Genomic DNA, 13,878 nt, shown 5'->3' with positions numbered 1-13,878 from the left:
TTGCCAGAAGCATATTTAGAGAGGTGGCTCACAACGCCAAAAAGTTCATAAAACAAACTTCTGCTTGCGGAATCAAGACTTTTCCCGCGGCTAGTTTTACATTTTTAAACAAGAGGAGACGAGGATGGGGCGAAATAAGGCCCTGGTTTGGGCATATCTAAATAGCCAAAAAGGAATGTGTGTTTCTAAATCAGGGACCGATTCGTGGGGGAGATCGATCGTAGGCAGGAAGCTCCCGCATCAGAGAGGCAGACGGCCCTAGCAGTCTGGCACGCCAGGCAGCGCCTGACACCTTGTTGTCAGCCCCCGAACGCCAGCACGTCAGAGGCCCCAGCCTGATCGAAGCCTCGAGAATCTTCCAGGCCGCGTGCCAGGCATACCGACACATGGCGGGCCTGCCTCAGCCCTGTCCGACAATTACAAGCTAATATGTGGCCTCTGATGATACCTCGGCTTTCGGTGATGGCTCGCCCATCCATCCATGCTCACTTCAGTCTGCAGAAGTGAGGGAGTGATGGGAGGCAGACAAAGTAAGCATCAGAGGCATAAATCTGGCGGCATGACTCTGCTGGAGCCGAGCATTGTCCTATCTTTGTAGGGAAGCTTGGCAGGCCCTCTGTGTCCCAGTGCCAGCTCCATTAATAGGAGGTGAGGCGGCCGCCTAAAAATAACCCTCCGCCCTCTGATAAAGAGCTGCTCTTTCCAGAGCCCGGGGCAGTCAGTCACGCGGGACAGCAGGGAGAGCTGAGCACACCCACTCCTCCACAGACCAGTCATGTCCGAGCGCCGGATCCCCTTCACCTTCCTGCGCACCCCCAGCTGGGAGCCCTTCCGGGACTGGTACCAGGGCAGCCGCCTCTTCGACCAGTCCTTCGGGCTCCCCCAGATTCCAGAAGACTGGTACCGCTGGCCCAGCACCAGCTGGCCCGGCTATGTCCGGATGCTGCCCAACGCCACTGAGACGGTGCCCGTGGCCGCAGTCAGCCCCATCGCAGCCCCACCAGCCGCCATCCCCACCTACAGCCGCGCCCTGAGCCGCCAACTGAGCAGCGGCATCTCGGAGATCCGCCAAACCTCAGACCGATGGAAGATCAGCCTGGACGTCAACCACTTCGCCCCGGAGGAACTGCTGGTGAAGACCAAGGATGGCATCGTGGAGATCACAGGTATGGAAGGGCAGGCCTTGGTCTACCTCTGAGAAGGTCAGGTGGTCCCAAACGTGTGGTCCTCAACATATTGCATTTGACCAGATGAAACTGGTTTCCGCTGAATCTTGTTGCAGCATATGGGTTTGTGACCATTGGACTACCCGTGTCCCGAAGACAGAAACAAAGCAGGCGGCTCCTTGTTACAGCAATTACAAGCTGAAAACATTAAACAGAATTTAATTGGAAATCTATTCCAAGTTATTAATGCTATGTCAAGAAAAACATATGCTACCAACTGCATCCAGCAGAAATAATGTATTACTGGTCTATGGAGCTTCCAACTAGGTGCACTGGCGTGGCCGTTGTCTTAAAGGGGTCTATAGTGAGGGATGTTCCATAGATCTCAAAGGCAAATAAAACACCATAAGAATACACTTTATGAATGTTTTATTTGAATTGTACTTGTGTTTGTATAGAGTAGTCTTAACCCTTTGCACAGTAACAGAGAACATTCATGAGTGGCAAACAAAGTTCACAACGGTATGCGGAAAACAGGTAGTGTATGAATAACAACTAACAGAGGTGCCTAATAGCAACATTTAGTCCACTGATAAGAGTTGCCAATCTCGTCAAAAATTAGAACTGAGGTAGAGGGAAATGAATAGACATCCCCAGAGCTACACACATTGGGCCAGCAGAAAAGGCAAGCTGAGAACCCAGGACTAGTAGATCCACGGCCAACAGCACAACCACTAGACTAGATTTATTGTCCATGGTGTGCCCGCTGTGTGCCCTACCTACTAAAGGTTTAGTAATGTTATAATTCAGTGAACAGTTCAAAGTCCTCAGTGTCAGGGTGTTCTCGCGCTGCAGTACAGACTCCAAAGTATAATAGGATTTGACCAAGATCAGAAAGAGGGCAAGCCGATAACTGGAGGCAAGCAGCGGCATGAAAAGCAAGGAGAGCATTCTTGGGTGGAGCGGATATTCCAGAAGTCAATTCCCGTAGCAAGTGCACAAGAAGAGAACAGATCCCAGTAGATCTACATATGACTATGAACAATGCAGATCCAGAGCCGTATTCTTGACAACAGATCCGTAGGACCTTTTGAACCACCTCAAGTTCCAAAATCTGTTTCCCCTCTGTATTGAAATTCACACCCAGACTACACTACTGGCTGAAACCCCACACTTCTGGGTCCATATTTTCCATGGCTGACCCCTAGCTCTCTGCGCATTCTGCCAATGCACCCCTTCTTCGTATATGACGCTGTCACTGGGTGTTGACTTGGGCACTGAGCACTACTACCTTGAGTTGAATAATATGTGTAACCACAGAGAGTAAATGTCCTGTCTGTTCACTGGGATCTTTCTTCATAAGTTACTTTTAATGTTTCCTTGACCAGTAAAGCGTTAAAAAGTTTCCATGAGTGTTGAGTGAGTCCACGGTGAACCACTGTTTGAAGACATCGCGGTGTACGCAGAAGCCCTGGGCAATGAAGGCACTGCGGGCATGGTGCAGGAAGGCCAACCCTACAGGGGACGCGCCCTTCGCTGGCATATCCCAGGGTATTCAGTTACCGGTAGAACCAGTGGCAGCTCAGCCGTCAGGAAAGCAGGGCTCCCTCTAATCTTAAATGAGGCGGGAAGCATGGGGGTGCGTGCAGGGAACATCCAGTGTGTTTGTGGAGCTGTCCCATCACTGGCCGCCTCTAAATGACGTCTTTAGACTCAATGTTAGCGCCTGTAAGTCTGAGACTGCGGAATCTGGAGGCCTGAGTTGTAGCCCACGCCTACCACATTCACAACAGTGTTTGATCTTGAGCAAATCAGCTCGTCTACCGCTGCTTCACTTCCCTTATATGTTTGCAAATGGGAGTAATGGTTATTGGCGTGCAGCGAAGTAATGGCTTGTAAGATTTCCTAACTGGCTAGTCGTTCTAAAATACTAGCAACGATGCGGCGCTGCCAGCCACTTGCCAGGCCTCTTCTGAAATATAACGGACTCTGCTACAGCCCCGCCATCCCGTGAGAGGCTCTGGCCTGACAAACACATTTCAGAGTCCCCTATCGCCCAGTCCTCCCTGGACAGCTTAGAGCGTCTTTGGCAGTCCCAGCCCCCTCCCCAGTGTGGCACTGACAACCTCTCTGTACTTCAGTGCCAACCTCAATGTCATTGTTCCCTGTCCAGCCCCAGGGGTGACCGCGAAGCAATACATGACGCTTCTTTGTGCAGCAAACCTTCCGGCTGTACGCGCGCGCATCGTCTGACGCAATATTGTTGAAAATATTCCTCAAAGTGTTATTGGGTCCAGAGCCTGTTCCTGGACCTTGACACAGACTCGTGGAGGAGGGACACTTGGAGCAAGGGCGTGACGCAGACTCCTGCGGCGCGGGGGGCCACAAACCTTTAAGGCGTCCCATTCAGCCCAAGGCTTGTTAACATTTGCATTCACATTTGCAAGAAATGGGAGACTCGGGAGCCCCTTGTCCCATTCAGCGGGATGAGGCGCGGGGGTGGGGTGGGGGGGGAGGGTGCGGAGGGGGAGATGGGGGTGGCAGGGGGAGCAGCCACTGAGTTGTAGCGGGACATTCAGTGAACGAGACTTTTAAAATAGAAAGGCTGTGCGGCCGGCAGCTGGCACTGGGGGTGACAACAGGGGCGACAGCTGTCCCCTTGAAGAACAGGGCTTTAAAGTCATTAAAGGAGGGCGTGACAGCCAATGGGGTTGGCAGACGAGAGTCTTCACCTGCCCTGGGAGAGCTGGAGGAAGAGGAGTACATAGGACATGAGAAAGAAGAAACTGAGGAATCAGGGTGGGTGGGGTAAAGAGGGAGAAACGGAGCGAGGCCGCAGACTAGAGAGAGCATGGGAGGCGGAGAGGCAGCGAGGGAGGGAGAGAGAGAGAAAAATAGAGACGGAGCAGAAAGAGTGAAGGGATGGGCATTAAAGTAAGGGCAGTGGCAGCCATAGGGGCCTCCATAAGTGAGACTTTACCTGTCCTGGGAGAGTTGGATAAAAAAGGGGTGCACAGCAAAACAGGCATTGGCAAAGCCAATAGATCTCGCCTATGAGAGTGATTGTCTTTGTCAATGTTTTGTAGCCATGCTCAGAGCTACTGGAATTATGCGATTGTGCAACAGTGACGATTTTCACACTATTATAAATTTGCCACATCTACCGGATAATCTGCAGTTTGAAAAAAATGTTTCTAGCTCAAATGTTTCACAAGTTACTAAAAATGCAGAAACACGTGTTGCTAAGCAGCAGCAGGCCCTTTGGCTCAGTGGTCACCTTTCTATTGCTTATTACTATATCTGGCTGGTAGACTGGTAATAATGAGGTGCAACCAATGCCCAGTGTTAAGTTTAAAATGACAAATAATGAAGTATTACTATCCCAAAATGTGCCACATTACACCACATAATTTGCCTTTTCTTGCTGCATCATTTACTCAACGCTGCCGCATAATTCAGCCCTCCCTTGCAGCCAAATTATAGTGGCCTTGGCCATGCTGTAAAGCAGTGTGAGTGCTTTGCTGTGTGGCTAAAACTAATTTGAAAAAGCGCTATGATGCTGCCAAGGCACTTTAAAAAAGAAAAAAGCAGCAGCAATTGATGCATCATAGTCGTTTTTTATTATTATTTTTAGCTATATTGCAGCCATGCTTCTGTACAGTATGGCTAAAAATCCTTGCCAAAGTCATCCATGCTGTACACCATGAACAAATGGCAATGGCAGTGGCAACAGTCTCAAAGGCGGGACCTATTTGTTTTTGGCAATGCTTGTTAGATCTTGGCACAACACACCTGTGATTCTGAGCAAATCAGTTGATCTTCCTATGTGTGAAAAAAGAAATAAAATATGACATTTGACAAAAAATCCTATCACATAAAGAAAGCAATGATGCCCATGTCCAAGTCTTAGTGAAAGTACATTTTGAAACAGATAACTTCAGTTGTCACAATAAACATCCTTATCAAAGGAGAGAAAGGCTTCTTTGAAGTGTGTGTGGTATAGTAAAACATACCTTTAAATGACAAGAAGTTCACCAAGGATGACAGGGAAGAAGAACATATAAAAATTGTACCTCAATCACAGCGCGATCAGCGGAAGGACAGCAATCAAGCTGAAGTAATCAGTACTTGGTCCAGGCTCCAGTCGCAAGAAGAGGAAGTGAAGCCAGCACACACAGGACAATTAGAAGGCAACAAATAAGAATGACTGTGAAAACAATGAATGATAAGCAATGGGCGAGCTGCAAGCCTCCTGTTGAATGCAATATCTCTCGCAAAAGTCCTAAAGAGAGGAAGTTAGAAAAAGAGAACGCAAGAGAGACAGACACACAAACATAGAGGAAGACAGAGGAGAAAAAGAAAGGTAAATGGGAGTCACAGGGTAGAGTTGAATACAGAAAAGGAGAAGGGAAGAGGTAGTAAAGGAGGAGAAAAAGTGGGAACGAGGAACAGAAGGACAGAGAGGTATGGGTAAGAGGGAAATGGGAGGAAACAGTGCTTAATTTGTAAAAACATAAGTGCCAGGGCTCTCGTCAGGAGGCCACTGCACCTTGCACCATACATTGCACCTGCCATGCTGTCAACAATAGTAACAACACAACTACTAACCATCACACTCCTACAAGTGTGACAATTCATACCTATTCAAGGCCTCCAAAGCTATAAGATTAGTTTGTGTGGCAAGTAATAGTATTTTTTAATGTATATTGCATCAATAATTAACTTTTGTGTGGTCAGCTCTAAATTAGCAAGGCAGCGCCACCTTGTGGCAGACTGTCATAAGCACAGTGTTGCCAATTAAGTGCTGGTGCCAACACCAGAAACCATTTGCTCAAATTAAGCACTGGGAGGAAAGCTGGAAGAAAGAAACACAGGAGAAAATATCTGAGAAAAGGGAGAGGGAAAGAACAAGGGAGATAATAAAAACAGAAAGAGGAGAGATAATTACAGCACAAATTAATGGGGAACAATGGAGTGGCCTAGGGACAGGTGAGGGAGAAAAAGGAAGAAAGAGAAGTCGATGCAGTGAGCTAAAGGGAGATAGAAGTTAAGAAGAAAAACAGGATGAAAGAGAGAAAGCAAGGTCAAGAGTGAGAAGAAAATACACTGAATGGCATTGAGGAAGGGTGAGAAGCCTGGTGCCAAGGACAATGAGAGAACGGAGGCGAGAGATGGAGACAGTGAGAGAGAAGGAGCAAGAAGAGAAAAGGAAAAGGAAGACAGGGTAAGCAGAGAAACATGTAAAGAGACAGAAATAGCTCAAGGGGTGACACAGGTGCTGTTTTAACCTCTGGTGCACTGAGGCCATGTGAAAAGCACATATTCTACAGAGAGAGAAGCATCCTGGGAACAGTCGAGGCTGGCAGCGCTTCCTGAAGGGGCCGCTAGTGGTCCCTGTGCCAGACACAAGACACATGTTGGTACGCCCTGGCGGAGAGGGAGGTGGTGGCCACTGCGGAAAGATGGCTTCATTGGAAGGAATGTGCGGCAGGAACATTGCACGGGACCGTATGTGTTAATATAAATATAGCCCAGCCGTGGGGACAAATGGCGCAGTAGAGCCAGTGTTCCCTCCCGAGGAAGGGGGGCTGAGCCCACTGCAAGGAGATGCTGAAAGGGTAGAGTCACCGACAGGCAGAGCCTTTAACGCAGACCGTGGTCAGCAGTTCAGGCTATCCTGGCTACGTGATGAGGGATCCCACCGCGATGACGCAAGGGGCGGGGTTAGACCCATCTGGGATGTGACTGACTTGTCCCAGCCCGGTTGTCTTTCAGGGCACCGGCCGCTGAGACCCCCATTTCCCATGGAAACGGCAGGCCATCGAGCCTTGCTGCAGCTATAGTGACCTAAAGTGATTAAACTTTTGCTTGTGCAAGAGCAAACTGGAGCAAGCCATAGAAGGGATTAATTAATTTCTGCACACAAAAGGATGTTTTGCGCTGAGAGAGCATTGCATCGACTAGCACAAAGCCTTTGTAATGATGGAAGTGGGTAGAACAGGGGGACCTCAGAGCGAAAAACACTATAATTCCGCACTATCCCATCGACTGAAGTCATACAAAGCAGCACGGCCTTTGTGTAGAATTCTAGCGCCAAAAGGTAACAGGCCAAACAATGGCAAAAGGTACGTCACGTGACTTCCCATGTGAAATACATGCAGTTTCAGCAAAATTATACACATTATGCATTTTACCCTTGAATGGCTGTACGTGTTTAGAAATTTTCACTGAAAGTAACTCACCACTTGCTACCCTTTCCACGTGGCATGGCTCGTCTTTAACACTGCGAAACACGACAGGGCTTATTTATGAGCTTCTGCGTCACTTTTTGTGACGCACCAGCATGTAAAATATGGGCCATGTTGCACCCTATTTACAAAGTGACGCATCAAGGCAGATGCGCCACTTTGTAAATCCCTGCGCCACATTATACCTGCGCCAGGTATAATGTATGCAGGGTGGGCGTTCCCCTGCAAAAAGCCTTGTAGACGTGGCGCACTAAAATCTATAAGATTTCAGTGTACCACTTCTAGTATTCCATTGCGTCAATTTCTTACACTTGCCACGCAGTAGGCGTAAAACTGACGCAGGCCCTTTCCCATGGGGCTTGCCCGATGTTTAAGGACACATTGCTGGAGTTGCGTCTGTTTTCAGACAAACCCCATCAATGAGTCAGTTTTGCGCTGACAGATACGTCAGTAATACTGACATATCAGTTATTCCTTGCGGCATGATGCGTCATACAGTAACTATGACGCATCCATCATGTCCTAAAGAGGGCGCAGTGAAAAGTGTTGCATTGCTGTTTTCACGCAGCGATGCGACAGTCTTTATAAATAAGCCCAGACATTTTTAGCATGAGCGTGACTCACAGACGTGTGGTAAGTATAACACTGCGGCCCAGATTGTCAAGACAGTTACCCAATGCATCATAGCACAAGAAGTTGCTGAGCTGTGCGACAGAGAACGAGAGCAGGAAAGCGGCATATCTACTAAGATATAGCGTTATCCTGCTCTCTCCCTAGCGCTGGTACACCGCTTGGCTGCCGTTCACCACAAACACCTTTGCACTATAGTGTGTGAGTCTAGTATAGGATTTGTACTGGAAGGGCACGCTTCCTCTACAAAACACTGGGGCAGATTTACAAGAAAGTGACGCATCTGTACAGATGCGTCACTTTTCCTGCGCCACCCTTAGAAACCCTTGCGCCACCATAGATGCGCCGTATTTACAATACGGCGCACTATGGCGCAAGGATTGACAGATGCGTCAGAAATTCTGACGCATCTGCTGGCAGAAAAGTCACTCATTTGCTGGAGTCGTGTCGCAAGCACCACGCAACTCCAGCAATGCGTGTTGAGGCCTATTCCCACTACACTGCGACAATACTTACGCCTGCTTGAAGCAGGCGTAAGGTTTTGACACAGTGGCGTCCTAAAAGTGGCGCAGTGAAATCTTGTAGATTTCACTGAGTCACTTTTACGAGGACTTCCTGCGTGGGAACGCCCACCCTGCATACATTATACCTGACGCAGGTATAATGTGATGCAGGGCTTTACAACGTGACGCATCTCCCTAGATGCGTCACGTTGTAAATAGGCCGCATTGTTTGCGCCGCTGTTGCGTCAAAAAAGTGATGCAACTGCAGCGCAAAAGTCACGCAAGGGGCTTGTAAATCTGCCCCACTATGCTTAGTCTAATTCTAAAACTTTTCACATTTTGGATGTGTGCTGTTTAGTGCAGCACACATACAGAGTGGGTAAAGTTATGAGAAATATAAGCATGTCTCCTTTTTAACGCCTGCTTTCAAGTGGTGTTATTTTTGGTGCAAAACCCTAAAAACCCTATCTACTGTTGTTAGTAGATAGGGTTTTGCAAAAAATACATATGGGTGGTTGCAAGGGAACACCCGTGTACCACCCATGGATGCCCCCTTGACACAGATCAATGCACGGAAACACTTTGCACTAGTTTGTGTTGAAATTAGATTACAAAAAAACATTTTGCGCAGGTTTGTATCACTTTTGTGTTGTACCCCTGTATTTCTTTGACATGTGTGCATCACAACAAACACAGACTTCCCTGCAGCATTGCTTTGAGCGAATATTAGTAAATATGGACCTGTGTGTCCCTTCAGCTTCCCACGGTAGGGTCTGGAGAAGTAAGGAACGAGGGGGGTTTAGCATAAAGGCAACAGCTCTTTAATCTCATTAATCTGGCACTCTGCACATGCCTCGAGCAGCCAGGCTGCTGCATTCATCTGGAGACCAGCAAGGGGTGGAGTGGCTGCAGTCTGCCTGGCTGGATGTGCAGCTGTGATGCAGGTCTGAGATGCCAATCCTGGTTGTCTTATTAGACCTTTGGCAGTAGGGTAGGTTGGCCATCCACTGACCTGTGCCCGGGCCCACATGCTAATGGGTGAAAACAAAATCTGACAAGGGGGAAAAGAATTTGGAATATTCTAGAGAGGGGAACAATGCAGGATACTTACTACAGTACATAGTGGGCTTCAGTTCTCCCTTTCAATGGGATCAATACCTTAATTTGTAAAAGAAGAACTAAATGTGCCAGTGCCGAACATTTTTAGGTCTCGCCTAGCGATGCAGCGCATGCGCTGCAAGCTTTGCGAGACATGCAGTATACACTATAGGTGAGGAAAGCCCCGCCCACTCCTCTGTCCACTTTCTCATTGGCTTGTGGCTTTTTCCTTTCTAAGTGCTGCCTTCTGATTGGTTTAGAGGCTGCTAGTCCCGCCTTATGATGGCCATGTCTCCTTCCACGGCTATTGGCCCCTTTACTGCATGTTTCCCGAGCACTACTTTGTGCCCATGCCACCCCTTCCGCTGTCAGAGCCTTCTCTCCCGCCGCCCCCACTTCCATTGTTCGTGCCTTATTATCGCTCGCCCACCTGCACTCCTGTTTGCAATATACGGATAATTTTTTTTTTACGTGAGTGCCGAGTATGTTTTCCGATCCGGATATTTTTTTTTTACGTGAGGCAAGCGCGTGTTATTCAAAAACTTCATACGTTTAATCTCGAGCCCACGTTGCTGTGTTCGACATTGCGACATTGCGTGCACTTTATAGTGCCCCCGGGGCACAAGCAGGGACCTACTAGAGTGCTTCTTTAGCAGAACGCACTCTGCGGTCCCCCCGGGGCACAAGCAGGCATACACTTCAGCGTGCCTTTCTTGCTTGGAAACCCGTGTACTGAGTCGTTTCCCAGAGACCGTCGTGTTTCCCAACTTAGGACTCGCACTGCACAGATGGTGCGCGGTGAGTCCTCCACACCGCCTGCTGACATCACTGGGGAAAAGGTATTTTATGTTCGTTTTATGTGTTTTTACATTGTGCTGCTCATTTAGAACTTCAATATTCAGCGCTTCCAAATCGCCGGGCCGTAATGCCTTTTGACTCCAAAGCAGCTCTTTTCCCTGCCAGTGGCTCCCTGGTGCCCATCTGTTGGTGCCAGCCATTATCCCCACCTTCTAGAAATCTCCCAGTGCCAGTTGCGCCCCACCCTCATTATATTCCAGCAGCCACACTGCAAGCACCAGACCGCAGGGCACAGCAGCAAAGAGGAGGCGAGGGAAACTGTCACACATAAGTTATTATTGCACATCACTTCCATCGGCCCTTCCAAACAGCTTTTAATTAAGAATTAAAAGTATTATTTTCTAGCTGTTATTTGGAGGTACCCGTCACACGGGAACCTTCGCAGATCCCGCCTCTTTGTTGCCCCTCCCCGACAGCCAGCTACACCAACCCAACTAAACAGCCCCTCCCAACTCTGCCCCTCCTAACTGCGAGACACTGTTCTGCTATCTTTCTATGCTAAAACAGCCCCACTCTGAGCAATTGTTTGTGTCGGGGGACACTCCTAAATCTAGAAGCATAAGGTGGGGGTGTGGTCATCCCCACCCCTCCTCCATGTGTTGGATGGCCTCTCGTACCCTTTCCTGGTAGCCACACCCCCCACATCTCCCGGTAGTGCTTCTGAGGTTTATCCATGCAGCTTCTTCAGCCCTCGTCTCCCCAACGGCCCTACCTCCTTAATAAAACACACGTCACTAACATAGGGTTTGATTGCAGGAAAGCCGTGCTGGATAACATAATCGCCCACCATATATTCCGTCACAGTAATTCCATTCAATCTAGGGAGTGCATTGTACACACCACAAGGGAAGCGTGCCTTCCTCCTTCGCAGCGCTATAGCAAGAATGCAAAACAAGGAAAAAGAAAGTTCTGCCACGTGGGAGACATCTCCACTCCAGTCTGGATCCTAGGATATACCCAGAACTGAGAATTTTTCAGTCTGATGTTAAACTTGGTCGAATGTATTTCCCATGGGTTTAATTCTGTGTTGCAGCTGTCCATGTGCACTTCGGCAATCCTTTCACAGGATCTTAACTGAGAGAAACTCGATTGCCAAGTAAGGTGTCTCGAGGCAGACCTAGTAGAAGAGAAGTTAATAGGGAGCTAATTAAATGGGCACCCTGGCCGTGTTTTGGCCTGACATGATCCATTCTTAATAGATGTCAGTATAGTTTCTCTTCTCCCCCTGTGCTTCTTCCTCCTCTGTGCTCGTGCTCCCTCCCTTGTTAGCTGTCTCCGCCTCCCCTCTATTGCTCTTTCCTCCGTGTCCCTGCCAAGCCCCTGCTCCATTGCTTTCATGTTTTCTCCCCCTTCCATGTTTTTTTTTATTCACAGTTTTAAGTAGCGCAAAACCAAACGTTTCAGAGCGCTTTTACATTAGCACCAGTTACATTCATTTTTTTAGGCACAGGGAGAGTACGTTATTTGCCAGGAATCGTGAGGTGGTCTGCCCACCCTGAGACTCCAGCTTGGCTTCCCAGTTGGCAGCTCTGAAGGGCCAAATCTTCTCCTGTTATTTACACCATCTCTCTGCCCCCACCCCAGGGTGTGTAATTAGAATAAAGGTATCTGCCATGAAAGCAAAGCACTCGGGTAGCAAGCAATGACAAAATGTGGTGAAAGGTTTCATGGGCGTTTTGTGACTTGCAAATATAATGTAAATGGAGAACTACTAAAGAAGGAACAAGGTCCATAAATAAAAACTCAAGAGTACACACCATCTTCACCTTGATGGCGATGAACGGACCTACTGCATATTTGCTGCTAGCACATGGCAGCTCTTCGCAACACGTGTGGTGGAGATTTTTGCTCCAATTAAAATATTCCTCTTTAACAGGGAGATTTTAAGAATTTTGGGGGTCCTGGGTCAAACGTATTTTGGGGGCCCCTGTTTGTAACAGCTTTCAATTTATGTAACCAGTTTCAGCTCTTTTATGCCCTCTTAGGCCTGGTCACTGACAGTGCACAGGCGCACTCATATTTCATTTACAGTATTTGCATAGCACAGATCTAGCATGTAAGACAGTGCAGTGTATTACACAGCACAGTGAGCGTGCAATATCATCGGTGTGCGATAATAAATAATGATCAAATATCTTTATTGAAACACTTTATTTTCAACATTTTGATTTGCCTCCATCCTGTTTTAAAGTGCTTGTCAGCACCGCCACCTACTAGCAGCACCAGAGCAAAGTGTGTTAAAGAGGTTGCCCTAACTGTAAGCCCACGTCACACACACATGGACTTCTTTGTATACTTCAGCTTTTCTAATATTTCTCCATTTCTCTTTGTACCTGTCCGTAAAAGTCTCTGCCCTTGTTCCTCCGTTCACTTTATTTTATACTATGCATATCTCAGTCTGTCCTTGCATCTGCCTCTCTTAATTTCAGTGTCAGTTTCTCTTTCTCTCTTTCTCTCCTTCTCTTCTTTTTTCTGTTTCACTCTGCTTTCATTTGTTATTTTCTTCTCCTGTTTCTATTTGTTCGTCTCTATTTCCTGCTTTCTTTACTTTGTTAATCTATGGACATTTTTGCTTTCTTTAATTCTCTTTTTCCTCATTCTATCTTTATTGTGCCGTTTCTATTTTCCCCTCTATTTTCTTTTCACCCCAGTTCTCCCCGTTCCTCATTTTCGTTACATCTGTTTCACTTTCTTCCTTTCTCCAGCATCCTTTCTGTTTCCATATTCTTTCCTCTTTCATTCCTTTGGTAGGTAAAAGACATTGTCATTTACAACGCCAAAACATCTAACTCTCACAAAAGCGAGACCAATTTGCATTGCAAATGCTTGTTCTTAGTAAGCTGCCACAGCTGGGTATCCATCTCGGCTGCAACTCAGGGGTACCTCACATGCTGCAGTGCTGCTCAGTACAGCTAGGATCAATGTTTGAAATGGAAATACCTAAGCGCTGGTACTCGCTCCCAGAGCAGTGCTTAATTTGAGCCGGTTGTCGGCACCGGCACTTGTCAGCATTGGCGATTGTGACAGTCTGCCACAAGGTGGCGCTGCCTGGCTAATTTAGAGATGACCACAACCACAGTTAATTAATAATTCAATATACATTAAAAATGAATATTACCTGCCATCTAATCCATTCTGAAAGCTTCGGGGCCTGAAATAGTCCTAATTGTCACACTTGTAGTAGTGTGATGGTTAGTAGTTGTGTTGTTCTATCATTGGCAGCATAGCAGGGGCACAGTGTGGTGCATGCTTCAGTGGCCTCCTGATGAGAGCCCCGGCACTTATTATTATTTTTTTTTTTTTAACAAATCAAGCACTGTACCAGAGTGCATGTTTCCACAGAGAAATGCTGCTACTGTCCCATTAAGAGTACTG

At 47.6% G+C, this 13,878-nt stretch overlaps 1 protein-coding gene across 1 annotated transcript in view; it reads left to right on the top strand.

Moving 5' to 3' along the window:
• Positions 1 to 361: 361 nt before the first annotated feature.
• HSPB1 (heat shock protein family B (small) member 1) overlaps positions 362 to 13,878 on the top strand; it is a 39,222-nt gene continuing 25,705 nt past the window's right edge. The window contains exon 1 of the mRNA XM_085649609.1: positions 362 to 1,166. Within this exon, the coding sequence (XP_085505735.1) occupies positions 776 to 1,166 (391 nt within the window). The 5' untranslated portion in view covers positions 362 to 775. The remainder of the gene's footprint in view (positions 1,167 to 13,878) is intronic.

The sequence above is a fragment of the Triturus cristatus genome, chromosome 3_2, assembly GCF_964204655.1.
Source record: "Triturus cristatus chromosome 3_2, aTriCri1.1, whole genome shotgun sequence".
Classification (NCBI taxonomy): domain Eukaryota; kingdom Metazoa; phylum Chordata; class Amphibia; order Caudata; family Salamandridae; genus Triturus; species Triturus cristatus.
The sequence above is the reverse complement of the archived record's forward strand: the minus strand, read 5'-3'. Positions and strand labels throughout refer to the sequence as shown.